At 39.2% G+C, this 27,168-nt stretch overlaps 1 protein-coding gene and 1 long non-coding RNA gene across 2 annotated transcripts in view; one reads left to right on the plus strand and one right to left on the minus strand.

Annotated features, from left to right (window-relative positions):
* The window catches only part of RORB (RAR related orphan receptor B), a 178,793-nt gene extending 154,136 nt beyond the window's left edge, over positions 1-24,657 (plus strand). The window contains exons 5-10 of the mRNA XM_081236653.1: positions 3,881-4,002; positions 5,388-5,520; positions 8,274-8,381; positions 9,900-10,010; positions 13,217-13,329; positions 24,020-24,657. Of these exons, the coding sequence (XP_081092779.1) occupies positions 3,881-4,002; positions 5,388-5,520; positions 8,274-8,381; positions 9,900-10,010; positions 13,217-13,329; positions 24,020-24,175 (743 nt within the window). The 3' untranslated portion in view covers positions 24,176-24,657. The remainder of the gene's footprint in view (positions 1-3,880; positions 4,003-5,387; positions 5,521-8,273; positions 8,382-9,899; positions 10,011-13,216; positions 13,330-24,019) is intronic.
* On the minus strand, positions 9,985-13,186 carry LOC308618588. The gene is made up of 3 exons (XR_014016035.1): positions 11,742-13,186; positions 10,584-10,700; positions 9,985-10,033 (listed from the first exon to the last, which is right to left on the minus strand). It is a non-coding gene; the product is annotated as an uncharacterized lncRNA (long non-coding RNA).
* Positions 24,658-27,168: the final 2,511 nt, after the last annotated feature.

Here is a 27,168-nt window from a genome sequence, read left to right on the forward strand (position 1 = left end):
CCTTCTTTTTAAATCCTTCTCCCCTTTTCACAACTGCAGACTCTCAGTCCAAGCAGACCATCTCCTCTGATGTTCATGCATCTTTCTAATCGACAGAATGAGCCTTCAGGCCTCGCTCCCGAGGGACCAAGTCTAGCTTTACTGTGTGGTTTATTGACCCCCCGGCCTGAGCCTTGAGAAGGGTCAAGCCGGTTTTTGCACGTGGCTCACCTTTGCACTGCAGACCCATGAAAGGAAGTGGAGAAGGATCACTCCTGCTACTGCTGCTACTGTGCCTTAGCTTTCATTGATATATGTCTTATGTCAAAAAGAGATTTGCCTTTTACTTCTCCCCACAAGGGTATGGGAAATAATTGCCCATGTTTAATGTTAAAGCCATCATGAGTGCTTAGGCTTTAAGATCATCAAACAAAGGGTCAGTCTCAGCTTTCTAAAATCCTTTGTCAAAGCAGAAAACGAGGGGATGAATGGATGGATGGATATTTTCAACATTATCTTTACTAACTCAACATTGGCTGAGTACCTACTATATTTAATTCTCTCTCTCTCTCTCTCTCTCTTTCTCTCTCTCTCTGTCTCTGTCTCTCACTCTCTGTCTCTCTCTCACACACACACACACCCTGCTGGTCCTATGCATCCTCCTTCAGAATTCTCCTGAATCTAGCCCCTCCCCTCTGTCTCTGTCATTCTCACCTGTTCTAGAAGCTCCTCATATCTTGTCTGTATTTTTCACAACAGCCTGATTAATCTCACTTACTCCTTAATGCCATCTCATCTTCTTTGCCATGGCCAGTATCACCCTTTTAAAACAAAGAACTGACCATGTCACTCTCCTGCTTCACAGCTTCCACCAGCTCTTAATCGCCTACAGGGTAAAATCCAAACTCCATGGCCATGCTTACACAGCTGTTCCATCTCCAGTTAGTGTCTGTCCCTAGTCTCTTTCTCCCCATCTCTTCAATGAACTCTGTATTGCAAACACTACGGACTTTCTGCTGGAAAAGACATAGCTGATTTCAACACCATTTGTTAGCTCTGTAAAAATGGGTCTAAAGTCACTCACTCTTTCTGAACCTCACTTTTTTCCTCAGTCAAAGGGAAATTGTTTGTAAAAAGTAAGGATTGTAAAGATGTAAAGTTTAATGTCAGCACTTATCTAGCTCAGAGCTAGTTTTCTCTCTGTGCCTTTCCATCATCCCCTCTACCTGAGGTCCGTCTTTCTCTTCATGTGACAAATTCCTGCCCAGACCCAGGTCAACAGGCATCTTCTCTGTGGATATTTTTCTGCCTTCCTCAGACTGAGTTAGTTACTTTCTTCTTTGGGCTTCCACAATAACTCAGGGCATTTGTTACGTCATGATATGCCATGATATTATTATAAGATCCTTTTAAAAAAAGAAAATGTCTTTTTTTAAACTCTGTACCTTAACTTGGTATATAATAGCTTCTCAAAAAGTATTTGTGAACATGTGAATGAATATATGAAGGCACTATGCTGGGTTCTGCAGTCCATCTCTTGAAAACTCACAATCTTGAAGGGTGTAGAAACATCCATTCAAATAAGCACAGTGGGAGTCTGACTGGAATAAAGGTTCAGTTGGGGGGTGGAATTAAAGTGTAATGGCAGCTGGCCCTTCTACGTGAGGACACTGGGAAGCAGGGAAACCTTCTCGAGGAACGGCCATCTGAGCTGAGTCCTAAAGCATCCATGTGGATTTAACTTTCAGTTTTGCTTAATCTGCCCACATGTTTATTATGCCCACTCCTCATACCCCATAGAACCCTAAACTTTGGTGGCAGAAGGCCAGGGAATTCTTAAACCTTGGCCAGCAATTCTCAGGAGATATTGTAAAGTAACAGATAAAAAGTTTTTCATAGTGCAATTTTGAGTGCAATTGTAATTTTGCTTATAAACCCTGAAGCCTGTAAATTACTGACAAATCGGTGTATCTTTGAAAATGAAAACAGACTACACCAAGAAGATAAAGGTTTGAAAACTATAGAGCCATAAAAATCTTATGTTTTCATTATATACCTACTGAGGAATAGATATGTTTTTTTAAGAGTCTAAGTAATTAGACTGCCCAAATGAAATTGAAAAATGATGAACCATGACATACCAATCTATTTTAATATGTATAGAATATTTCCTGCCCTTTTTTACAACATAGGAGGATGTTCAATAAATTTTTGAATATAGGATTTTTTTAAAGAAAGGAGTTTTATAGCATGATAAGCAATGAAAGTCTAGAAATGCTCAATGCTGAATCCAATAGAGCATAGACATAATCATAAGTTAGCATTTTGTAGCATCTTCTACATCCATCAGTTTATAGTTCTGATTGAACAACTTTAATAAATATCAAAATATCTTCCTTCAGTAGCACTGATTCCAAAATTAAATAGCTCTGTTTCATCTCCACTGGGTGGTCAGATTCCTTCTCTGATGAAAAACTATGTAGAATGTCCTAATAATGACAATCATGGCTACCATTTGTTCAGTGTTTATAATGTGCCAGGCAATGGATATATGAGATTTTTTTTTATTTCAAAGGTTCATTAGAAGCTTAAGCTTACATTTTTTATTCTCTACATTACTAAAACTCAATTTATTTCACTCCATATATACCAGAAGCTTAGCAAGGTAAAAAAAGAAAACGGTACCTACGTACTGCTTTGAGAATTATCCTGGAGAAATGAAATATTGCTATTTAGAAAGAACAGAAATTGCATTTAAAATGGCACCACCTGAAACACAAGAAAAACTCCATTTCTATATGAGCCAAGAACAGTTAGCAGGCAGAAAATTTGGTCATCTTCATTCTACTCACATCCTACTTACAGAATTCCTAAGTGCAGAATTCCAAGGTGTCACCTTCACATGTTCAAATAGCAGAGGGGGGATTATGAGGGGACCTTCTGCCAGCTGTATCCAACTTCGGGGGACTCACTGCCGGTTGTTAAGGAGAGCTCTTATGTCTGGTTCTATTACTCAACTCCCATACCTCAAAACCCAAAATCATCGATATTTAAGATATAATGTTAAATACAACCCATTTGGAATAAATGGCCCCCCAAAATTGTGTTTATTTATACTTTTTTAATGAATAAAACCACTTCCTCTTTTTTAACTTTTTCAGGGAAATATTTTATCTTATGAAAAATTTGAAAGAAGAATATAAGGGCCCTCATGACCCAGCTTCAAAATTATCACCTCATGAGTCCGTATCATTTCATCTCCCTCTCACATTATTTATGGAAGATATCTACATGGTTCCAAAGTCAAATCTACAAAAATAATACCATCAGAGAAGTCTGGCTTCTATCCCTGTGCCCCCATTCTCTTCTCTTTCCTCTATAGAAAACTATTTTTTTAGATTATTGTTTAATCCTCCCTTTTTAAAATATAAGCAACACATTTATATTTCAATTCCTCCTTTCTGAGATAAACACTGAGGATCTAGTGATTTTCCAAATATTTTAAAGTTTTTGGAGTTTACACTGACTGTTGCAGTGTGACAGGTGTCACAAGACTGTGAGTGGACTTTCAGGCCAAATATCAAGAAACATGGTACATGGTAATTTGTATTTATTTTAAAAATAAATATCTATTTGAACACTTTACAACTTTTAAGACCCCAGTTTTGTGACCAAAAAGAGCAGGAAAAGGCAGTTAATTTTGATAAAAAGACTGAAAATTGAAAAAAAGCAATAAAGAGTTTGTCTGGAGATTTTTAAATAGATAGTAATGTTAAAGGCATGCTCATACAATTGGAGTATCTCCAAAAGGCATTCCTACAGGAAACACATCAACATCAGGTTTCTTTCCGCAGAGTGGGATTTTATTCACAGACCCTCAAATTGATATTCTTTCTCATAGATCGAATTGCTCAGAACATCATTAAGTCCCATCTGGAGACATGTCAATACACCATGGAGGAGCTACACCAGCTGGCATGGCAGATCCACACGTATGAAGAAATTAAAGCGTATCAAAGCAAGGTACTCTGGGAAACTACAGGAAGGGTTTTTCTGTGATTTCTCTGTTCCTGGCTTTTTCAACCTCTGCACTGTTGACATTTCAGACTGGACAATTCTTTGCTGTAAGGATTGTCCTGCACATTGTAGGATGTTTAGCATCATCCTTGGTCTCCACCCACGAGGTGCCAGTAGCATCCCCTCACCCATGGTTGTGACAACCCAGATGTCTCCAGATGTTGCCAAATGTTCCCTGGGGGTGCAAAACGACCCCGATTGAAAATCACTGCTCTATTTGAGTGACGGGGGAGACTGTGCCCACATCAGGTGATTTGAGGACATCTCATAGTGGTTTCTTGCAGCCAGGCAAGGAATAGAAGCAATTGAAAAAGTCATAGCAGGAATAATAGCTGCAAACTTACACTACAAAGATATGCAACAAAGCATTCTGAATGTTTTTTCTTGCCCTACATGTTTAAAAAGGACCAAAGGAGAAAGGGACAACTCACCCTACATTTTTACTGTTATTATTTTGATTATTTTGTGTCCATTAGAGAAGGTTTTAAGAGAAGGAATTTGTTGCTGTTTTTGTTGTTGCTGTTTTGACTCACATTAATTTTCTACAGGATTGAGATCCATAATCACAAAACCTACCGGTAAATGAAATTTTAATAAAATATATAAATGTGTCTATATATAAATATATGACTACAACATACTGATTTTTCCTCCAGTGGAATAATTAAGTCTTACCACTTTTATATGAATAAGGAGACAAAAGCATAGGTATTGTTATGGTCAATAAGAAACAGAATTAACACATCACTTGGATTTATGTTTCCCATTCCAAAGAAAATAACCCAAGGATCAAAATACATTTCCGGGGTTCTATATTACTTAAGAGAGTGATCTGATTTGATGTCTTTTCCCTTGAAATTTTTTTTGTACCAAAAAGCAGTCTCCCTAAGTTCTGGGAAAAGAACACAACATAAAAATATTACAGATTTAGTGTCTGTCAGGTACACGTGGAAATAATTTGTGGAAGCCTGTGAGTGAAATTGCTATTCCTCAGTGTAAGAGTTTGATTTTACAAAATAGACTAAGAGCTTGAGTTTGTTTAGGTGAGGACAAGGAGGCAGAATAATCAAGAAACTATAAATGCCTATCTTTTTGTACTATTGCAACATTTCCATTATTGTAGCCTCATTACTTTGATAATTGTGGTGTATCAAGTTTCAAAGAGGTCAAAGCAGTATCTTAGACAATACTGCCTCTCCTCTAAAGGTGGGTGAATTCCTACCATGGACCCCAGGTGACAGGTAAGCGCCAGTTAGGGCAACCTTGAGTATTTCACCGAGTCTCCAAGTTGTTCTCTGCTCCATGTACATTCTGTGTTTTCTCTCTTGAAGTCCAGGGAAGCACTGTGGCAGCAATGTGCCATCCAGATCACTCACGCCATCCAATATGTGGTAGAGTTTGCAAAGCGAATAACAGGCTTCATGGAACTCTGTCAGAATGATCAAATCCTGCTTCTGAAGTCAGGTAAGCAAGAAAATTCATGGGGGGCCTATTTTAGACCAGGTTGTGGTTGACCCTTAGCCTGCTGTTAGTTCTAGAAAATCCTCCATCCAACATGTAGCTCATTTTTACCACCCACGCTGTCAGCCAACTCCCAAAGGAAACTCTCAATAATAAAAATGCCCTGATAGTCATTCAGTTCCCCTTTGAAGTCAAATACAATTTTGCTTATTGAAAGTGGAGCTATTAATTGTGGAGGTTGAGATACCCAGCTTGACAGGCAGTGCTAGTAATTAGCGTGTCAAGGTGGCCGAATTGCTGAGCTGGCTCTAAAATGTACTACTTGCCTTCTGTTGGGGGGAAAAAATCCAGGCTAGCTGAGCTCTGCCTCTGTGGTCATTTCCAGTCATTTTAATGAGGATAGCCTGCAGCCAGAATACACCGGGAGAAACTCACTCTGCTCTAATCCTTCCCCCCACTTCTCCCTCACACTCTGACACACACACACACTGTCACTTACGAAGCAACTCAGGAAACTTTGCACATGATTGACTTTGCAGCTGCCATTATCCAAACAGGAAAAGAATAATGTATTTGTCTTTTTTGGCCCCCTTTGAAAATAGAAAATAAGAACCACTATGGTGTTCATGTGAACCTTCATGGTCCTGGGCTATAGCAAATAATAATAACATAATTTATATATATGCAATAATATATATATATATATGTTTATGTTTACCTGTGACATCTCTTTTAATCTTGTGTGCTCAGTAATTATTTCCATCGTATAGAAGAGGAAGTAAAGATTCAGAGAAGTGAAGGGCTGTGTTCAATACCACATAGCCAGTATCTGGCAAAGCTGGCTTATTTTTTTAAATTAATTTTTATTGGAGTATAGTTGCTTTACAATGTTGTGTTAGTTTCTACTGTACAAAAAGAGGTGTGGAGAAAAGCTGCCTTTTGAACTTGAGCCATAATTATTCTAAGTTGCTGCTGCTTCTTTACCAGATGATTAAAGTTGGTGCAAATCTTGACTCAAACATTAACTTGATGTATTAGTTGCTGGATAAAAACAATCCCAAAACTTAGTTCAAACAACGATAATCATTTATTTTGCTTCCAAAGCTACAGTTTGAGCAGGGCTTAGCAAGGGACGGCTTGTGGTGTTCACTGAGGCAACTTGACTGAGGGCAGGAGGACCCACTTGCATACTGGCTCATGTACATGGCTGGCAGTTTGTGCTGGTTGACAGCCCAGAGTTCAGTCAAGGCTTTGGGCTCAGGGGGGCCTCAGTTCCTATCCTCCACAGACTGCTTGGACTTTCTCACAGCATGGTTGCTAGGTTTCAAAAGTTAGCATTTCAAGAGAGCCAGGCAGAAGTGTGTAGCATTTTTCTGGACTTAGCTTCAAAAGTCCCATAGGGTTACTTCCACTGCACCTGTTAGTCAAGGCAGTCATGTAGGCCCACCTGGGTTTAAGGGTAGGAGATATGGAATGCAGAAGAATGTCAAGGGAAGTGCCTTCCATATTGTAGATAGTGAATAAATGGTACCTATTATTGTTTTTCTCAGAAAAGCATTATTTCAATTAATATTTGCAGATTCCTTCTTATGCGTAAGCCCCTATGCTAAGGTGACATATGAGGGAAAGCAGATACATCAGCAAAACAAAGAAGTAAAACACAGACATAAATATACATGGAGGCATTAAGAAAGGCACCGGGGTACAGTTGGGTACAACATGGGTGTAGCCAAATCATCTATACGATGTTCTCATGCAAATTTCTGACTTCTGAGCCTGGGTGTCACCTTCCAACACACTGTGGGGCAAAAGCCCATTTCTCCAAAATGTGGAGAAACTTTGCAGTACTTGCTCAGGATGTCAGTAAATGTTCAGAAGGAAAAACAAAGGTAGTGAACTAATTCATTTAATAAATATTTATTAAGCACCTACTATGTGCCAGGGACTTTTCTAGGTGATGGAGATATAACAGTGAATACAATAACCACAATTGCCTATGGCTGCAGATGAAGGTCCTGCCACCATTGGGCTAACAGAGAACTCAGAAATGTTAGGTCCATCAGGGTTGAACAAACTCCTTCATGTTGGGACTTCAACAGCCTTTGACCTGTGATTGTTGATTATAACTCCCTGGAGTGGATAATGTTCAGCCTTTTGCCAAAACTTATTTGACCAAGAAACCCTTATTTCAAAGATACCAGGACATAAATGGTACCCTCAAGAAACATCCTGAAGGTGTCCCTATTGAAGTCATTGTATGCAGAAATACATATGGAGTGTGTTAAAAAGAGACCAGGTTACCCCAACAGCAAAACTTCTACAGAAGTTAACAGACTGAACTTGCCTGCTGCAAATCTCCTTTCTGGGCCACTTATGATCACCATTGAATTCAAGAGTTGCAACTAACTTCATTATCAGTCAAAAATGGGGGGGGGAATGTATGCTTCTGAAGAAAATGTTTTTGCCCTTCATTCTAGTCACCTTTAAAGTATATTTTATCTTTAATTCTTCACGTAGACTTCAAGAGAGCTTTATATCTAACATAATTCTTTTTTACTTGGGAAGGAATCTTGAGGTGTTTCTGAATGTGTGTGTCTATGTGTCTATGTGTGTGTTTTAGAGTTTTTTAAAGTCTCTTGACCTATATGCAGTAGTAACCTCTTTATATATATATATATATATATATATATATATATATATATATATATATATACACACACACACACACACACACATTTGAAATTTTTTTCTCATAGGTTGCTTGGAAGTGGTCTTAGTGAGAATGTGCCGTGCCTTCAACCCATTAAACAACACTGTTCTGTTTGAAGGAAAATATGGAGGAATGCAAATGTTCAAGGCCTTAGGTGAGTTCACCTTTGATGATGACACAATTTTATTAACTACCATCAGTTTCTCCACTATAAGAAATGCCTTGATTCTCTAACATGACGTAGTATCTCATTATTCAATAAGGGTTGGACTAGGGGAGCCTCCAGTGTTTCATCTAACTCCTCTGATTTTATAGTTGTGCCTCCAAATATAAAAGGAAGGAAAGAAACGTGGACCCTGTTGACACCAACATGCTTTATTCAGAAATCAACAAAAACTGATTCTAAAGAACTGGGATGCATTCTAGGCATTCTTTGTAGGATCAGCTTTTCTTTTACCTTCTAGCTTACTGCTTCACAAAGTATATTACGTAGACCACTGGTGGTCCATGGGTGACCTCTTAAGTTTCTTATGCAAATTTATAATCAATCATTAGTTAAGATGCTTAAAAGAGGGGCTCTTTCATTTGTTTCGCACCCAGGGTAGTGACTTTCTCCCTGTTAATTCATGAAGTTCTGGGAGCACAGATAGCGTGGCTGCCAACCAGCCCAAAATGATCCCCAGACCATTCTTGTGGGAGGGCAGGACAGAGTCAGTCTCTGGAAGTGTGTCATTCACATCCAGTCGTCAGTGCACGGCATGGAAGAACGTTAGCAAAGATGGGCTGGTGCCAGGAAAGGTTTTAACAATTGACAGTGCCATTTGTTCCATATCCTGCCCACGGACATCAAAGAAGGCCACTGCCCTTTCACCTTTTGTGCTGTCAGTTGATATGGTAGCCAATGGCAAATCCATCGGGGCTGGCAGTGTTTCCCTCCTGCAGCTGATATACCTCCATGTCATCTCCAAGGCTAGATTTTCAAGAAAGGAGGGAAAACCTTGGCAAGCAACTTGGGTATATTTCCAGCTTCATAAAATAAACATTTACCAAGGATCCGTGTAGGGATGAAGCATTATTTTGCCAGAATTCACAATGGCTAAGCAACTGACCTGCGAGTCATTCATTAGAAGGTAAACATAAATGAATGCTTGCTTCTCAATCAAATTTCCAGGAAATTACCAAATTGAAAGTCACTTCATCTCCATTCGCTTAGCTTGAGGCCCCTGGACATCCTACATTGCCAGTGACATCCTATAAGTGCCACTAAGACTGACAGCCCATGGCCCATTATACATGTTTAGGTTTTCTATGAATGCTATGTCTGTGCTAAAGGATCCCCAAATCACTAATTTAAAATTTTTTAGTCGGAGCGAATTTCAAACTTACAAGATTAGATTGGGGTTATATATTCCCAGTTGGGTATTACAATGGGTGCAAACCATTTCTATCTGCCTCTCATTGGTGATGTTGACTTTCATTACCTGGTCAAGATGTTGCCCAATTTTCTCATTCTATAATTACCACTAAATCATTTGTTATGGTCAGGAACTTAGAAATATTTTTTCTGTGTGCCTAATATGCAAATCCTTGAATAACTTCTTGATTATGAGACTTTTCTTACTATTGTCCCATTCTGTTCAAGTATTTTCATTTAATTTGCCTTCTTTTATAGGTTCTGATGACCTAGTGAATGAAGCATTTGACTTTGCAAAGAATTTGTGTTCCTTGCAGCTGACTGAAGAAGAGATTGCTTTGTTCTCATCTGCTGTTCTGATATCTCCAGGTAGGGAGGTCTGAGGTCCTTACCTTTTTAAAAAAAAAACAAAAACTGTTTTGCTGTCTTTAACATGAATTGCATCTACCTAAGCCAAGGTGCTCTGAAGAAACTTTAAAGAACTATATTTTCTTTAGCAAGCTTGTGATATTTTTGGACAAGTCAAAGAAAAGTATCCTCAGGTTAATTTAAATATCAGTTTTGTCCCAAATGCAAGAGTAGGATGTGTGGTAAGGGTGACTCCAGATTCAGAAAAGCATAATCATTTCTTAACAGATAAATGAAGACAAATAGTGGCCTGAGCTATAACTAAGTTCTATTTTGATTTTAAGAATAAAGGACATAGACAAAAATGTCCAGTTAGGTGAGACTTAGTAGAAATATACCTGAGTGTACAAGCCAGCATAGAGACTAAAAAAAGTAAAACATATATTTTCTCCTCTTTAAATATCTCTGTCATCGGTTTTTCTATCCATATTAATGTTGGCGTTCTCACTTCAGGCAAATGCCTCTTTTTTTTAATGCAATATTAGAAGCTTTAAAAGGAGGTAAGGACAGCAGAGGAAAAAAAATGGCTCTTACTAAAGACTGGTAAAGGAAGAATCTCCGATGTGGTGGTAGACGTTCTAGGACAGGCTCTGTCACCAGGTATCTGTGTGACCTTAAACACTTGACCCCTCAGAGCCTCAGTTTCCTCACCTGTAAAGTAAGAGGGTTGAGCTTCATAATAATAAACACCTCGTCTAGCTCTGAAATGCAGTAAACAGCAAAAAGTTTTCAAAGAAGGTATGGTATGACATTTATAGATCAAATAGCACTATAGCCATTGAAATTCTTTTTAAAAGTATATGCTGGCTTGAAACTGTATGGAATCCTAATAAATGCATGGTTCAACCAGAATGAAAAGTCAGAGTTGTTCATTCAGTCATCTGTTCAGTTAGATTTGGGGTCAGGGAATAGCGGTTTTATTGACAGTTCTCTATGAAAAGAAAGACACATTCCTGGTCATTTTTATGGTCAAGAGACTCATTCCTTCTATAACCCGTTTATCTCTAGAGACTTGATCTTTTCTTATACCTAACACATTTTTCAGTGAGGCTGGAAGAAATTAATCTTCCCTGTGATGGGCCCTGTTGACATGTCACTCTAGCTATGTCTACCCATAATACGGCCTTTACACTTTTTTTTTTTTTTTTTTTTTTTTTTTTGCGGTACGCGGGCCTCTCACTGTTGTGGCCTCTCCCGTTGTGGAGCACAGGCTCCGGACGCGCAGGCCCAATGGCCATGGCTCACGGGCCCAGCTGCTCCGCGGCATGTGGGATCTTCCCGGACCAGGGCACGAACCTGTGTCCCCTGCATCGGCAGGCGGACTCTCAACCACTGCGCCACCAGGGAAGCCCGGCCTTTACACTTTGTATCTGTTAGGCTTTATTTACTTATTTTATGAGGATTTTTATGAGGATAAATCTTATGAGGATTTTTTTAATCTGCTTCTGTTTTTTATTTAACTATTTTATCAAAAATGGAAATTAGTTATCAATTGGCATATCATTACTAACAGTTTCTTTTGTGGCTCTGTCTAAAATCAAGCTGTTCCTCCAGGCTTTTTCCTTTTCTTTTTCTTTTTTTTTTTAAACCCTAGAAAGTTTCCCAGACTTGGCAGCACAAAGATAAATGGAAGAAGTGACAAGCAATATTTATTTCTGGTAGCAACCACTTGCCAAATAATTTTCCTCCTACCGTTTTCTCATTGCATTTGATTGCTCCCATTGATTATAGTTCAGGTGAAGATTAGTTCTAAGCCTTTGAGTCCATGATGAGGGAGCTGGTTTCACTCTGGTTCCTGCTTAATCAAAGGAAGCATTACAAAAGTCACTGTCCTCGTAGGTATGCGTGTGACAAGTCAGTCAACTCCCAGCAGCAAATATTTAAGACATGGTATATCAAATCTAAACAATCCATGAAGATATGCCCCAGTTGGACGGCAAGCCTGCTTCTTATGAGTTAGAAATCAGCTGAACTATGAGCCTTTTTCTAGGAAGAAATGCTAAAGCCATCAAACTCCACGGAGTTTGGAAGCATGATATTTAGCTTATTCTACCCAGTGGGGAACAGACCCACACTCAGAGGCTTCTGCAACTCCAAGATACCTTGTTTGCCACCCTGGCCTAGTGCCATATTCAAAAAGAGAGGAAAGACAGTATTCCAGCCTGTGTAGGCTCCATCGCATGCCAGACCCCACCCTTCCGCCCAAGTTCTTGCCATAATAGTTACTGTCTGTTCAGCTCCAGATAGTTTAGGGAAGGGAGAGGCAGGGGAACTTAATGTATTCTGATTGACAATTGTCACTGAAGGCTTTTGTGCTCACTTACGTAAGGGTTTGCTTAACTGTTGGCTAGACTTGTCCTGGCCCCGTCTAGGATTACAGAATCGAGTTTCTCACCTGACCTGAACTGTGCTCAGAAGGATCATGTCCAAGTTCTTTTCCATGAGTATTTGTTCAGCATTTGGAGACTCTAGGTGTCTCTTCACTGAAGTTTCAACCTTAGGCGTTGACACTGGGCTGAATTTTGTCACCATGGTATAAAGCGTCTAGGAAGAAAGGAAGGACGGAAGCAGGGAACAAAGAGAGGGAGGGAGGGAGGGAGGAAAGAAAAAAGAAAGGAAAGTGGGAAAGGCTAAAGGGAAGGAGGGATTATCCTATCTATTATTTAAACATTCAATATAGAAAAAGAGGACTCAGGATTAAATTTTTTAACTGGTTCATGTTGATGCTATATAAATTATAACTTAGCTTATAAAAGGGAAGGGAGATTCTGAATTCCAAAAACACTCCTTTACAATAGGTTTTCTTCACTTCTATAATTAATTCATTTCTTCACAAATCATTAACGTAAACTTTGAAAGAAAATCTAAGCATATGTCTAGAGAAAGAGTAAGAGATGTAAATTGTCAGAGACAGTAAGACACATGGAGTTTCTTTGAACCATTGTGTCTTTACCTCCACCCTGATTCTGTATGTCAATGTATTATACATTGCTGTCATCACAGAATTGCTTATAAAATATTTGTTTTAGAAGAATAATTACATGTCTTCAGAAGCAATCTGGAACTAATTTGAAATGGGCCTGGTACTCAGCACTTATATACATGTAGGTGAAATACAGCGAAGCTTACATTCTATCCCCTCCTTACCCATTCTTTCCCTTTGTCAGACCGAGCCTGGCTGATAGAACCAAGGAAGGTCCAGAAGCTTCAGGAAAAAATTTATTTTGCACTTCAACATGTGATTCAGAAGAATCACCTGGATGATGAGACCTTGGCAAAGGTAGGTCCTCAGACCCAATGTCACTGAAAGAGCCCAGTGAGCTGAAGAGGGCTAGTCACATAAAGCAAGGGACATTTCTCAGCAGCAACAATTTCTGAAGATTACCAAAGGCTGCATAAATTTTGAGGTACACATTTTAAAAGGGAGACTAGGAAATTATAATAGATTGAGAGGACAGTGACTTTCGTAGGGAAGGATGATACTGATGGGTCTGAACCACAGGTAGAGGAAGACAAATCAAAGGACAAATCAAAGACAAATCTTTTGTTTTGAAGAACAAAACCTTGAAGCAAGGAAACAAGTCTTCAAAAATCATATGTGAAGAAAGAGGAGACTTTGTGTCACTTGGGAGTCAGGTCCAGGCAAAAGAATGGGTAGATTTTTATTCAAAATGAGGAAGAACTATAAAATGACGAGAATTGGAGAACAGAGGGTAGACCACTGTGTGAAGAAGTGAGGTCCCTGTCATTGGTCGTATTCTTATAGATACTGCCTGGTTTCCTTTCAGGTATGTTGTAAATGACAGTCCTACCCAGAATCAAAGATTAGACTGATGTCTTGTAAATTTCCCTTCAACTCTAATCTCTTCAACTCTACTCTAGGATTCTTTCAAAATGAAGTATCTCAGGGGCAAAATGCATGGACCATGCTATCCATTTCGTGATTCAACTTAATTAAAAATAGTGATCTTTAAGAAGAATACTGAGAAAAGTTGTTTACCAAAGTAAAATGATCATAAGAGGACAAAGGAATTTTCTAATGATATTCAGTGTTATTTTAGATTCTTTTTTTTTTTTTTTTTTTTTTTTTGTGGTACGCGGGCCTCTCACTGCCGTGGCCTCTCCCGTTGTGGAGCACAGGCTCCGGATGCGCAGGCCCAGCGGCCATGGCTCACGGGCCCAGCCGCTCCGCGGCACATGGGATCCTCCCAGACCGGGGCACGAACCCGTATCCCCTGCATCGGCAGGCGGACTCCCAACCACTGCGCCACCAGGGAGGCCCCTAGATTCTTAAGTATCTTAAATTTCTTAAGAATTGGAATTTTTTTAGAGGTTAAACAACTAGGAAATGGAGCCTATCCTTAGTTAAAGATGATAGGAATCCTACTCTTTATATTTTTATCATTAAAACCCTCCCACTCTGCTCTTGAAGTTCTTTATTTTAAAAAGGGGGGAAGACTGTTAGAGATACTATCAGATTTTACTTTGCACATACAGAGTACTGCTATAAAAAACCTCCATGAGTTAAATATGTTGCTTCATTATGGTAACATTTTGTTAAAATTAACACATCACTAGGAAGAACATTTCTACACTGTAGAGTGATAGTTCTCTTTGGTGCAACTTTTCACTTACCATGTGGGCAAGGACAAATCTCCTGCTCTTCACACCTCAGTTTTCTCCCAGGTAAGAGCAAAACTTCTACATACATAAGCAAAACTTCAGATACACTGGGCAGAAAACACAGTAATGTGGATATACGCATCTGTCTCTGTAATTGCTCCATAGCATATATGCATAAATACATCTGGTTAGTTAATGTGGGCAGGGAGGATGTTTCCTGCATTTGGGATCTCCCAAAGACTTTGGTTCCCATATTTACCACCCTAAAAATTAAGAAATTAATAAAATCCAGAGTTAGACAAAAGTTGTTGCTATTCTGCTTAAGGGGATCATCTTCTTGTCAGAAAACTGTGGTTTCATCATCTCTAAAAGGAAGATCATAATTTCTTACTGCTATAGAGATGTGTAGGTTCAAATGAAATATTTCCACTGCATAAATTCTAACACACTGTGACATGGTGATTATTACTTCCCAAGAGAAGAACCCTCATGCTTATACCATTTTCTACCACCTGGTATCCTGGTGGTGGTCTGAGGTATTTGGGGTAGAAAGGGGAGAGAGAAATTGAAGATGAAAGATATTTAGTAGCAAGAAAAAAATTAAAACACCAAGTGAAGTCAGCTTAACTCTCTTTTCTCCATCCTTAGTGGGAAAAGTATACAATTCTTTAAGTTTTTTTTTAAGTATAATTAACATACATTATATTAGCCTTAGGTGTACATCATAATGATTCAATATTTGTATATATTGTGAAATGAACACCACAGTAAGTCTAGTTAACATCCATTCAATTCTTTTCTTATAGAAAGAGAATGTTGCAAAGCTGGGAATCAGAGAAAGCATTAGAGAGGATTATTTCTTACATAAAACTCACTGGAGCCAGATGACAAAGCATTGCTTCCACTGATCATGTGTGGATATTGAGTTTTTGTGGGGACCCTTCGCTGTAACAGTCATCATTTTGATAGGATGTTCTGTGAACTAATGTGGAGGGACCATGAAAAGGAATGAGAACTGGATTCTCATTTATCCCAGCTCTGGACCGTGTGGTTTTGCATAAGTCACTCCATTTGTCTAAGTCTCAGATTCAACTGTTGTGTCCTGAGGAAGGGAAGAGGGTGAGACAAGTCTCTTGAGTTCTGACTGCTTTAATACTTTAAGGACAATGGTGCCATTGACATATAGGGACACCTTCTCACCAAACCCACACTCCCCAAAAGGAATAAATAGCTTTATTTAAACCTAAGAAAAACTATGCTACCCTCCCACAGATTCTTTTCATCTTTTCAGAAATTTCTTCTTTTCCTTCATAGTCCTGGAGCTCTTCTGCCTCCACAACGCCTCTAAAACAGTGACCCCTCTGGGGAATCTGGCGAACATCATGAAACTTATCTCTAGAAAAATGTGCACATACCCAACTGTTGTATTCAAGTCCAGCAGTTCAGGTTACATCCGCAGTAGGTGGGTAGATCTGCCTTCTGTGCAGTGTGCAAAGAGTGTTTATGCCACCGACCAGTTTGACCCTGAACAGGTGGAGCAGACTTAGGTGAGGTGCAGGGTTCGGACATAGTCATTAGATTTCATCCTAAAAAAACTGTCTCCAATACACTTTCTGCATGCCCACTTCCTGAAATTAAAGTTCAAGTAGCAGTGCCTTATACTTTTGACCAAACCTGGACCTAGGGAAGATTTGAAATTCAGGAATTCTTATCCATTAACTAGAAGGAAGGTCTCAACCCCTATATGTTAATCAGTTTGTTTGTTTGTTTGGGGTAGGAAAAAAAACCCTATTAAAGAGTTTAGTTTCCTCTCCTCATGACCATAATAATAACATGTAGCATATTTATAATAAACCATCAGAACCACTGGCTGCTTAGTCACCTTGGACAAGGGACTTAACCTCTCTGTGCCTCAGTTTCCTTATTTGTAAAATGTGATTAAAGATAGTATCAATGTCATATGGTTATTTTAAGGACTAAATGAGATCAAATATAAGCAAGCTGCATGGTTCATCACAGATAGTATGTAAGTGCTGTTGTTGTAGTTGCTGTGGACAGAAGAAATTTTGTTTCGGCAGGGAAATATTTATCCAAGAAATGGGTATATTTGAGCTAATCACTGATGAATAATAACTATTTCAAAAGATGGAAGTTAGGGGTTTAGGGAGGTGGAGTATGACATTCCAAGAGATGGGGGCAATGATATAGATGTAAGAAAGTATAAGGTATAGGCAGGCTGTGAATAATAGTTAGATTTGGGTGGATCCTGGATTTGAGAAGTGAGGAAATGAGGTCACATTGGTCACTTTCACTAAAGCTCGTGGAAAAAAATACATATACATGTAATATGTATAGAATGTATGTGTATATGTATATGCATGTATACGTATATATTTTTAAGCCATATGACTGGGGGAGGCAGCCCATCTGTTTTCTGGGCTTCAGTTTTCTTGTCTCTGAAATGAGGAGGTGGGACTGGCTGGTCGTTAAGTTCCCTTCAGTATAATATTCTACGACTCTAAAAGAGAAAAATAAAGGTTCCTTCTGATGTCTTCTCCTGCCTTCCAGTGCCCTGTCCCGTGCGACAGTTTTAAGGACTCTTTAGATGTTCTGCCGCAACTCTAAGTGAATAAATAGAAGGATTGCTACAAGTCTTGCAGATTCAATTAGTTCTGTGGTAATTGAATTTAGGGTGATATTCCAATCCCAAAGCTGTGAAGCATACACTGTTTATAAAGCCTGCGTCCAGGGGTCAGCATTCCCATCAGGCTTTCCGTTTCTAGCATAACAATAACAAAACTACATCATCAACAGGGGGAATTTGTCTTTCTACTGTAACAGTACCAGGTTACTAAATAAAAGCTTAGAAGAGGGAAGGCTTACACAGCCCTATTTTACACGTTAATAATTGAAATATTACCTGAAAGAAATCACTCCTGATCACTCTCACTTTACTAGTGCTATTAAGATACAGATTTAGAAAAAAAAAAAAAAAGCCATATTGACTCATAGATAGGGTCTATGGAGCGAGCACGGATTGAGAGATTAGTGAAAACTGCCAAGGGTCATTTACATTGATTTTCATTGCTTGCTCAGTGAGATCTAAAGAGACTATGTCATGATTAATAATGGGATGTTTTTGCCTGAAGCCTGCTTATTCTTCATTCAGGACACTAGGTGTCACATTAGAATTCCTAGTAGGTGGGCCTAGGGATTCATCAGTTTAATCTTAAACAACAGTCTGTCCAGTCAGCATTTAAGGGGTCCTAGTTCAGATGATGTGGCCTTGTGGTCTGAGCCTTCTTGTTCCCCTTCATATTTGGTTAGGAATTTGTTTTATATTTAAATTTTCTATACTTTCTTAAAGTATAACATACATGCTGGAAGTTCTTAAATCCTAAGTGTTTAGTTCAGTGAATCATCACAAAGTTAACATACCTGTGTAACCACTGCCCATGTAAAACTGGGCACTCCAGGAGCCCTGCTCAGGTTTCCTCACATGGTATATACACTGTAAAATAATGCAAGAGTCAAAATTATAAAAAACAGTTCAATAGATCATCCAAGTTTTTAAATTCCAAATCGATACTCAAGAAACATAGCTTTCTCATGGAATAGTTTTCTACTTCAACCTACATGTATATTGAGCAGGTACTGTATGCCAGGTGCAGAGAAGGGAAAGGCAAATAACACATGGTCTTGGCCCTTTAGCGGTTTCCTTGAGGGATTCCTGTGAGAGACCAGATTATTTCAATCCATTTTAGCCATTTATAGTTTGCTGGCATACACTACAGGTCCAACACCCAGAAATTTCAAGGGTTGTCCATCGGACTAATGGTCTATAATAAGAAGAGAGGTTTTGATGTTCCTCCTCACTCATCAAGTTGCAAGTCGATGTATTAGTTAGGGCTCTTGGGTTACACATAACAGGAACCAGCTCACACCAGGTAAAGCAAAGAGAAAATAATAAAATAAACTAATGGAGAGAAATCTCATCTAAGGTAAAAAAAATTCAGCCCCCATTCAGGAAACACTAGGACAAGGAATTAGGAAGCCTTCAGAATTCTCCATCTCACAAGTTTCTCTCTCTTTATGTATATCTACTTTATTCTTCTCCCTCTCTGAACACCAGTTTTCTCTGCTTCCCTGAAATATGGGTAGCTCTTAGCTCCAGCTCCTTAGGTCACTCATAGTTTCTGCTACATTTAGAAAGTAACTTGCTGGCTCACCGTCTGATTCCAAATTCCAACCCCAGTTAAGCCAAATGTCCACTTCCACTTTAGTCAGCCATTCCCTGAGAAAACATGCCACACAGTGTGGATGCCAGCATGGAGTAAGGATGGTAAGAGAGGGCTGTGACCTGAACAGATACCTCCAATTCGGTATTAGAAATCTAGGCCAAGTGTCTAGGTTTAGCTGAACCCAAAAACCCAAGAAAGAAGTGAGTGGGGAATTTCCTGGCGGTCCAGTGGTTAGGACTCTGTGCTTCCACTGCAGGGGGCACGGGTTCGACCCCTGGTCGGGAAACTAAAATCCCGCATGCCGCACAGCCAAAAACAAACAAACAAAGAAGTGAGTGGACAAGAGAAATGGATGTCTGTAACCTCACCTTATTGTGTCCTGTCTTTATCGGTGCTTCTGAAGTTTCTTCCACTTTGATCAAGCCATTGTTCACTTCCTGCTTCAGGTTGGAGGGCATCTTGATGGCCTGGAAGCCCACATGAACACAATCCTTAGTTTTCACCTCTGCATGTTCCATTCTTCCAACATCAAATGTACCAGCTATAAAATTGTGGATTTTCTCATAAAACCACCCTCTGGAAAGAAGCATAGGATTATTATCTCTTCTCCAACAGCTGCCGTTTCTTCTTGTAGACCCCTGTAGGTATAAGCTAAAGCTTCCTTCTTACAAGAAATGTTTATCATAAGAGAGAGATGAGTGTAAAAATGCCTTTTTATAGACCGTCTGTCTACTCCTGCTATGGAGATTATTTAAACATGAAGAAATTTCATGATGATTTGAAATCGACTGCCCCCTCCATCTCCAAGTGCTTCTGGATCACCACCCCAGCTGTTTAAAAAGTTGTTGAGCCATTAACTGCTGCTGAGGTGAGCTCCCTTTGACTTGGGGGTCCCCCAGCTGCAGTACATAATATTAATGAGCAGTAAGTGACTGCCTGATGCTTCCTCCACCAGGCCCTTCTGGGCTCTGACAAGTGCTACCGCTGCTTCCTCATGGCCTCCTGGCCATGGTGCCTCCAGAGTGATGGATGCCCCTGGCAGCACTTCTATTCCCACAGCTAATTGGATGCCTTGAAATCAGCCCCTCCTGAGAGCACAGAGGTTGGGGAAGCTCTTTGTCTTTTTCGGTGTTCTTTGCTCAAGTGGTCCCAATGCTCTATAACAAAAAGCATTTGTCACCATTCAACCCATTCTACAGATGAGCAACAGGATAGGATTGAAATCCCCTAAAAGAGGGAACTAGATCCTGAACCAGACTTTCTTAAACCTAGTTTTGGGAAGGAAGGAAGCAGGAGTCCATATTTACTTTCCCAAACCAAACCCGTGGTTAAATATTTCCAATAAATGAACAACTGTGGAATGATTTTGGCCATCCTCTTATACATTTAATTTTTCAACCACCCATTCTCTAAAGGAGCAGAAAACTGCTTTAAGAATTGTAATACATAGAATTCTACTTTATGAATCACAGTTTACTAAATGAGCAACTTACTTTAATTGCTACAAGAAAATAAAAATCAATATGATGTTGCTTTTCATTTCAATAAAAGTAAATGGCTGATTTTCCCCATGCATTAACCCACAATATACAGAGACTCAATTTTGGGTGCTTGGTTAGCGGCTAAGCTGGTTTCTTGCCCTCCATGTTATTTGGCTGAACAAGCATGACCTTGACCATTTCTCTCCTTGAGGGAAGCATTATGTGGGAATGACACATGACATCTAACATAGATATTGCCAGGATGGGCCAGGCACTCCATAGATAGTTTGTGTTGACTCATTTAACCCTTACAACAACCCTCCGAGATAGGGACTGTCATAATGGACATATGACAGATAAGGAAGCTGAGAGGTTAAGTGACTTGCCCAAGATCACACAGCTGTAAATAGCAAGTCTGGGATTCAGACCCAGACAGTCAGGCTTGAAAGCCTGTATTTTTATCACTAGACTAACTCTCTCTATGTAGTATTTGTGTCTCATAGGGAACTCAGGAAATTTCATTATTTGTCTCTCACCAAACTAACAGAACCAAACAAATGAAACCTTCCCTCCGTGGCTCACGGGCCCAACCGCTCCGCGGCATGTGGGATCTTCCCGGACCGGGGCATGAACCCGTGTCCCCTGCATCGGCAGGCGGACTCTCAACCACTGCGCCACCAGGGAAGCCTATGATAACTTTTTTATCGGCCTCCTGAAAAGAAGCTAACTTGACACCCCGTTACCGGGACTATTTCTAATATGATAAAGAATTTACTCGTCAAAGAATTTACTTTGAAAAACAGTTGTAAATTTATGAGATTTGAACCTCTTAAACAGTATTTCTCAAAGTCTGTTCTATGGACCCAGTGCACCAGCATCCTCAGGATATTTGTTTCAAACATGAAATCTGAGCTCCACACCTAGACTTCGTGAAACAGAATCCCTAGGGGTGGATCCCGTAATCTGAATTTTTAGGAAGCACTCCAATGGTTCTGTGCACACCAAAGACTGACAAGCATTATAGAGTTGCATCTGGATGTTTTAGGAGCTCCACACATCATCAATTCAACTGCAGATGATTATAGAAATCTTTCAAAGTCTCTCTGCGTTCTGTAGCTATTTCAGGGAGAATTGTAATGCACAAGAAGTGTTCCGAAATTGTTGCAGTCTCCTTCTGTGTGAACCAGCTGGTTAAGAAAGCTTGAATAATTTCCCAAGGGACTCTAGTTAAAGTGGACACTTGTACACTCTTTACCTATGAAAATATAGAAAAGACACGGCTTTCCACCCTGGACTCAAAGGGAATCTTTCAGAATGGGATTCTGATAATTTTTCTTAAAACCCTTCAAAAGACCTTAGCAGAGACTATGAGACCTAGCATAATCTGACCAAGCAGCCTCCCCAGCTTTATCCTTGAACATGCTCACCCACAATGAACTTCCTTCAGTTCTAATAGCACCAATGATCCTGGAACATATTATGTACCCCCAGCCCCAGCATCTAGTTATCTATTCCTCTCCCTTCAGAGCCCAGCTTAAATGGTCCTTTCTCAGAAGTGCCTGCCTTGAAGCAGTCAGAGCATTCTATTATCTACCACTTGTCCTAGCATCATTCCTCCATGGCACTCACCAGTTTTTCGGTCTGCTTTTGACTGTGTGGTCACTTTATTCATCTGTCTTCCCCTATAGATGATAAGCAAAAACAGTACGGTTTTGTGAATTCTGGTGTCTAGTAGAAGTGTCTGCTACCAGTTTAAATACCTCATAATGTTGGAGAGAAAGTCCTGATTCTCAGTCTAAAATTTAACATCCATTCTATAAAGATTTCATGATTTTTTTTTTCATTTCTATCCCTATCATTAAATAGCAGTGGAACTAGAAAGTCTGAACCCCAGGGCTTCCCTGGTGGCGCAGTGGTTGAGAATCTGCCTGCCAATGCAGGGGACATGGGTTCGAGCCCTGGTCTGGGAAGATCTCACATGCCGCGGAGCAACTAGCCCCAGGAGCCACAATTACTGAGCCTGCGCCTCTGGAGCCTGTGCTCCGCAACAAGAGAGGCTGCGATAGTGAGAGGCCCGCGCACCGCAATGAGAAGTGGCCCCCACTTGCCGCAACTAGAGAAAGCCCGCACACAGAAACGAAGACCCAACACAGCCATAAATAAAATAAATAAATAAATAAATAAATAAATAAATAAATAAATAAATAGAATTAAAAAAAAAAAAAGAAAGTCTGAACCCCAGACTTCTTTATGTGTTCTAGATCCCTTTAATGAATATGTCAACAAGTCTAATCCTGATGCTATTTTTAAAGTTGCTTATAGTGTGGTTATATAGTCATTAGTTGTTAAAAGGAAAGTTAATAAAAGAGTGGAAATTTCTGATTTTGAAAAGCCACAAAGTAACTAATTATCTGTTTCCTCCTTTACTTCAAAGGCTGAAATGGTTTCTTATTATTGAATAGGGTAGGGAGCCAGTGAGCCTAATTGGTGATTAGATGGGTTTTTACTTAATTTTATCATCACTTTCAAGTGTACCCTTGGTCAGCTGTATGAACTATCAAGTTTATTGTTTGTAAAAGTATTATCTATATGAGAACATTTCTTATTCCCACAGTAATTTGATCACAATGACATTTGGTCTTAAGCAATTTTGACACTGAATGATGGATTCTAAGTGTTCCAAAATTATAAGTGTGTCAAAAGCTAGAATTGTTCAGAACCTAAGACCTAACAGCATTTAACAAACTGTGGATATTTTAAATTATTAAAAGTCTTCTGGGTATTTAAACTCAAAAAATTACATTCTACATGATACTTATATATCAAAACCTAACAATTATAAGTGGATATTCTCCCATGAGTTTTTGAAACACCTCCTTAAGGAAGCTGAGTGCCAGTGACTTCCCAAATTCTCCCTTGATTAAATATAGGTTTCATTTTACTCATTACGGTGGGAAAGGATTAGAGAGCTACCGGCAAGCTAGTGACCTTGACAGAAAAGCAGTCCAGATCGTTGTGAGTTACACGTCGTATGATTTAGGTTACACCTTCCAAAACTAAACAATCTGATATTCACATCATAAAAAAATCTATGGGAAATGATAGATAATAATATTAGCTAACAATTGTATTTCATGCCTACAGTATTCTTAACACTTTCACACGAATTTCCTCACTCAGTTTACACAACGACACGATGAAGTACGTGCTACAAGTAAGCCCATTTTACAAACGAGAAAACTGAGACATAGAGGATGTCACAGCCACACGGCCATTTAGCTATTTTAGAACCAGGATTCCAACTCAGTCAGCCTGCCGAGAGAGCACCCCTCCTAACGATTAAACTAAACTACCTCCCATACCTACTTTATATAAGAACAGTGAATTAGGAAGCTTGGTCCTGCTTTCTTTCCCTCTCTTTATTTTCTCGTTAGAGAGTCAGGGAGGGAGGTGTTTTGTTTTGTTTTGTTCTAAAGGAGAAGCTGAAAGTGAGCCTTCTTTCTTTTTGAACATCTTTTTCCAAAGCCAGTTCCCTTCATCTGAGGCCAGGAAGGACACTGATTCAGGAGACAGAGCACTAATGAGCTTCCCCCTTTGTCTCCTTCCCTGTCTCTCCACTCTGCAGTTAATAGCCAAGATACCAACCATCACGGCAGTTTGCAACTTGCACGGGGAGAAACTGCAGGTATTTAAGCAATCGCATCCAGACATAGTGAATACACTCTTTCCTCCGTTATACAAGGAGCTCTTTAATCCTGACTGTGCCACCGTCTGCAAGTGAAGGTGACGAGCGAACTGTCTCATAGTCATGGAATGCAGCACCATTAAGACAAAAGCAATGTGTTCATGAAGACTTAAGGAAAATGTCACTACTGCAACATTAGGAATGTCCTGCACTTAATACAATTATTTTTCACCGCTACAGTTTGAAGAATGTAAATATGCACCTGAGTGGGGCTCTTTTATTTGTTTGTTTGTTTTTGAAATGACCATAAATATACAAATATAGGACACTGGGTGTTATCTTTTTTTTAATGTTATTCAGGTATGTCTGGGGAGACAACTGTTTATAGAATTTTATTGTAGATATATACGAGAACAGAGCAGTACTTTACATGATTACTTTTCCTGTTGATTGTTCAAATATAATTTAAGAAAATTCCACTTAATAGGCTTAACGATTTCTATGTTTTTAGATAGTTGATGCATGTATAAATTTGTAGCTGTCTTGGAAAGCACTGTGCATGTATGTAATGAGTATATAATATCTGAATATATTATATATGACTATTACTTATACATGCACATGCACTGTGGCTTAAAATACCATACCTACTAGCAAAGGAGGTTCAGTCAGGCACTATTATGTTATTTACCTTGTGTTATATGTTACCTTTATGTTAGACAATCAGGATTTTGTTTTCCCAGCCAGAGTTTTCATCTATAGTTAATAGCAGAATGGTACCAATTCAGAAATGTCTACAAAGGAATAAATATAATGCATGACCTCTGTATAAAAACTCTGTTTCGATCAATGACATCAAAGCCTTGTCAAGATGGTACATATTGAGGAAAAAAAAATAAGTATTTGGAGCCATTTTCCTGTTTTAAGAATTAGGCCACAGATAACATTGTGGAGTCCAGGGCTTTTCTGGCCAAACAATAGATATTTCCACCAGGACACATAAAACAGTTTTTTTTCCTTTGGATTTCAAGTTGTGAAAGAACCTTCATTTTGGTGCTTATTGTATCTTTAACAGAGAAATACAGTCTGTAGATTATGACCACCAGCAATTTTTGCTAATAAAATTAGAGGAAAAGAGTAGGTCAGAGCCCAGGGTCCTAATGCCATTTCATGTAAACATTTTTCTCTCTAACCATTTTTTTTTTCAAAGAAGAGGAAGAAAGAGAATATACAGAGTAAAGAAGTAGTTCTTTATGTTCATTCTCTTTAATAAGTTTGTTAGAAAAAGCAGCAATAAAGGGGGAGGCAGGACTTTCTATGTCCTTCTGGTCTGGGGTCTCTAATTTTTTCAACTCCAAAATGCTGTATTATAAAAATATAGCAAAACCTTGATAGATTAGAATAAAAGATCTGGGTTTTCTACAGAACTAATACACCTCAAAGCCAAAACTATTTCCTGTGCCGTTTGAAATTGCACCATCCATCTAGCCGGGGATTATTTTTTTAGCAACTTTTAAAAGTACAGAATGCAAGAGGTGAGGTCAGGATTAGACAATTTGGATTTCCTAGTACTTCCTCACTTCTCCACTTGCTGACCAATCAGAGCGATCACCAGAGAAGCATAAATTCCAGGGAGTTTGTTCTGCCTGTGTTCTGGAGGCCTTATGCCTTTGGTCTCATTTGATCCAAAATAAGATTTTTTAAAAGGGAGCTAGAGAAGAGCTTAGTGTATAAGACAATGAAAATTATGATCTCCTGTAAGTGTAGCCTGGCCATCAACTCATGAAGACCTGCCCTTTTCTCCTTGTCCAACACACACACACAAATGCATACCTGCTTTGTGAAGTTTCCATCAGTGGAAATTTTGATTTTTTTTTTGATCTCTTATGCTTTCCTGAAGTTAGATGGTTGAGAGCCATCTCCATGATGCCACAGAACTGCAAACTGATGATCAAACAGTAGTGTTAGTCTTTGCTTTTAGAAAACAAGAGTCTTTGCCCACATCATGATTGATGAATTCCAAACCAATAGGGAAAAACAAAAAGGCTTTAAAATAATGAATCTTTCTCAACTACCGTTATATTCAATTAATTTAACTACATTGAACCAAATTACCTTCAGTGACTAAGAAGACAGCTGTAGACTGCTTATTATGCTGCTACAGGGACTCAATTCTTTTTGGTGTAAATGTCACTCCTGCTAGCTCTTTGTATAAAGAATTAATTCCAAGAGTCATATTTCCTTCTAATGGAAAGATTACTTTACTGATTGCTAGGAAAACAGGGTAATGGAAGGCACTCAATTAAACCAAACCGTTTCCAAATGCAATGTATGTTTTATGATTGGCTTGTGATAGGCGATGCTTAATGTGTCTACTTGGTGTTTCCCTTTGAGCTTTGAACTTATGTCAAACTTTGTTTTCATTGTTCTGTTGGCCTAGTGTTTCCAATTGTCAGCCTGTAATTCCTGCTCAGTTGCAAAGGGAACCATTTGTTTCCTCCAGTTTACCTTAGAGGATTTAAATTGGCTCAATTGATGAAGTGGCTGAGAATTTCTCCTCCCCTGTCCCATGGGTGATATAGGAAAAAGATTGTTCCCCACATTTGCCTCAGGAGGTACTGGATTTGAATTTGTGTCGTTTCCACTAGTGCAAGCATTTCACTGGGACGGCATGAACCTTTTGAAGCTAGGGGACAGGAAACAGCTAGCAACTGAACCAGAACAAAATAGTGGAAACCAGTACACACTCAGCCCCATTCAGTTGAGAAAAAAGATTTCCATTTTTCGCCACAGTTGCCAAATCTGTCCCTTGAAAGAGAGCCAAGTCATGTTTTCAGTGGTAACAAAGCACCTTTAAAAGCTGCCCTTTGAACATCTCCTGTGACTGCATCTCGAGGTATTTTGAAATTTCAGTTAAGAACAACTTTCTTTACCACACGCAATCTCTGTCCCTGCCCCATGAAGACTCATGAGTGGTTGCAACACATTCATGATAAAATGTGCACTGGAAGAAAGGACCCAGGATCTGTACTTTTCACTTCAAACTTCGTAAATGACAATCACTGCTTGATGCAGATGTTGCACTGTAT

The sequence above is a fragment of the Mesoplodon bidens genome (genome assembly GCF_964165515.1).
Source record: "Mesoplodon bidens genome assembly, chromosome: 6".
Lineage (NCBI taxonomy): Eukaryota > Metazoa > Chordata > Mammalia > Artiodactyla > Ziphiidae > Mesoplodon > Mesoplodon bidens.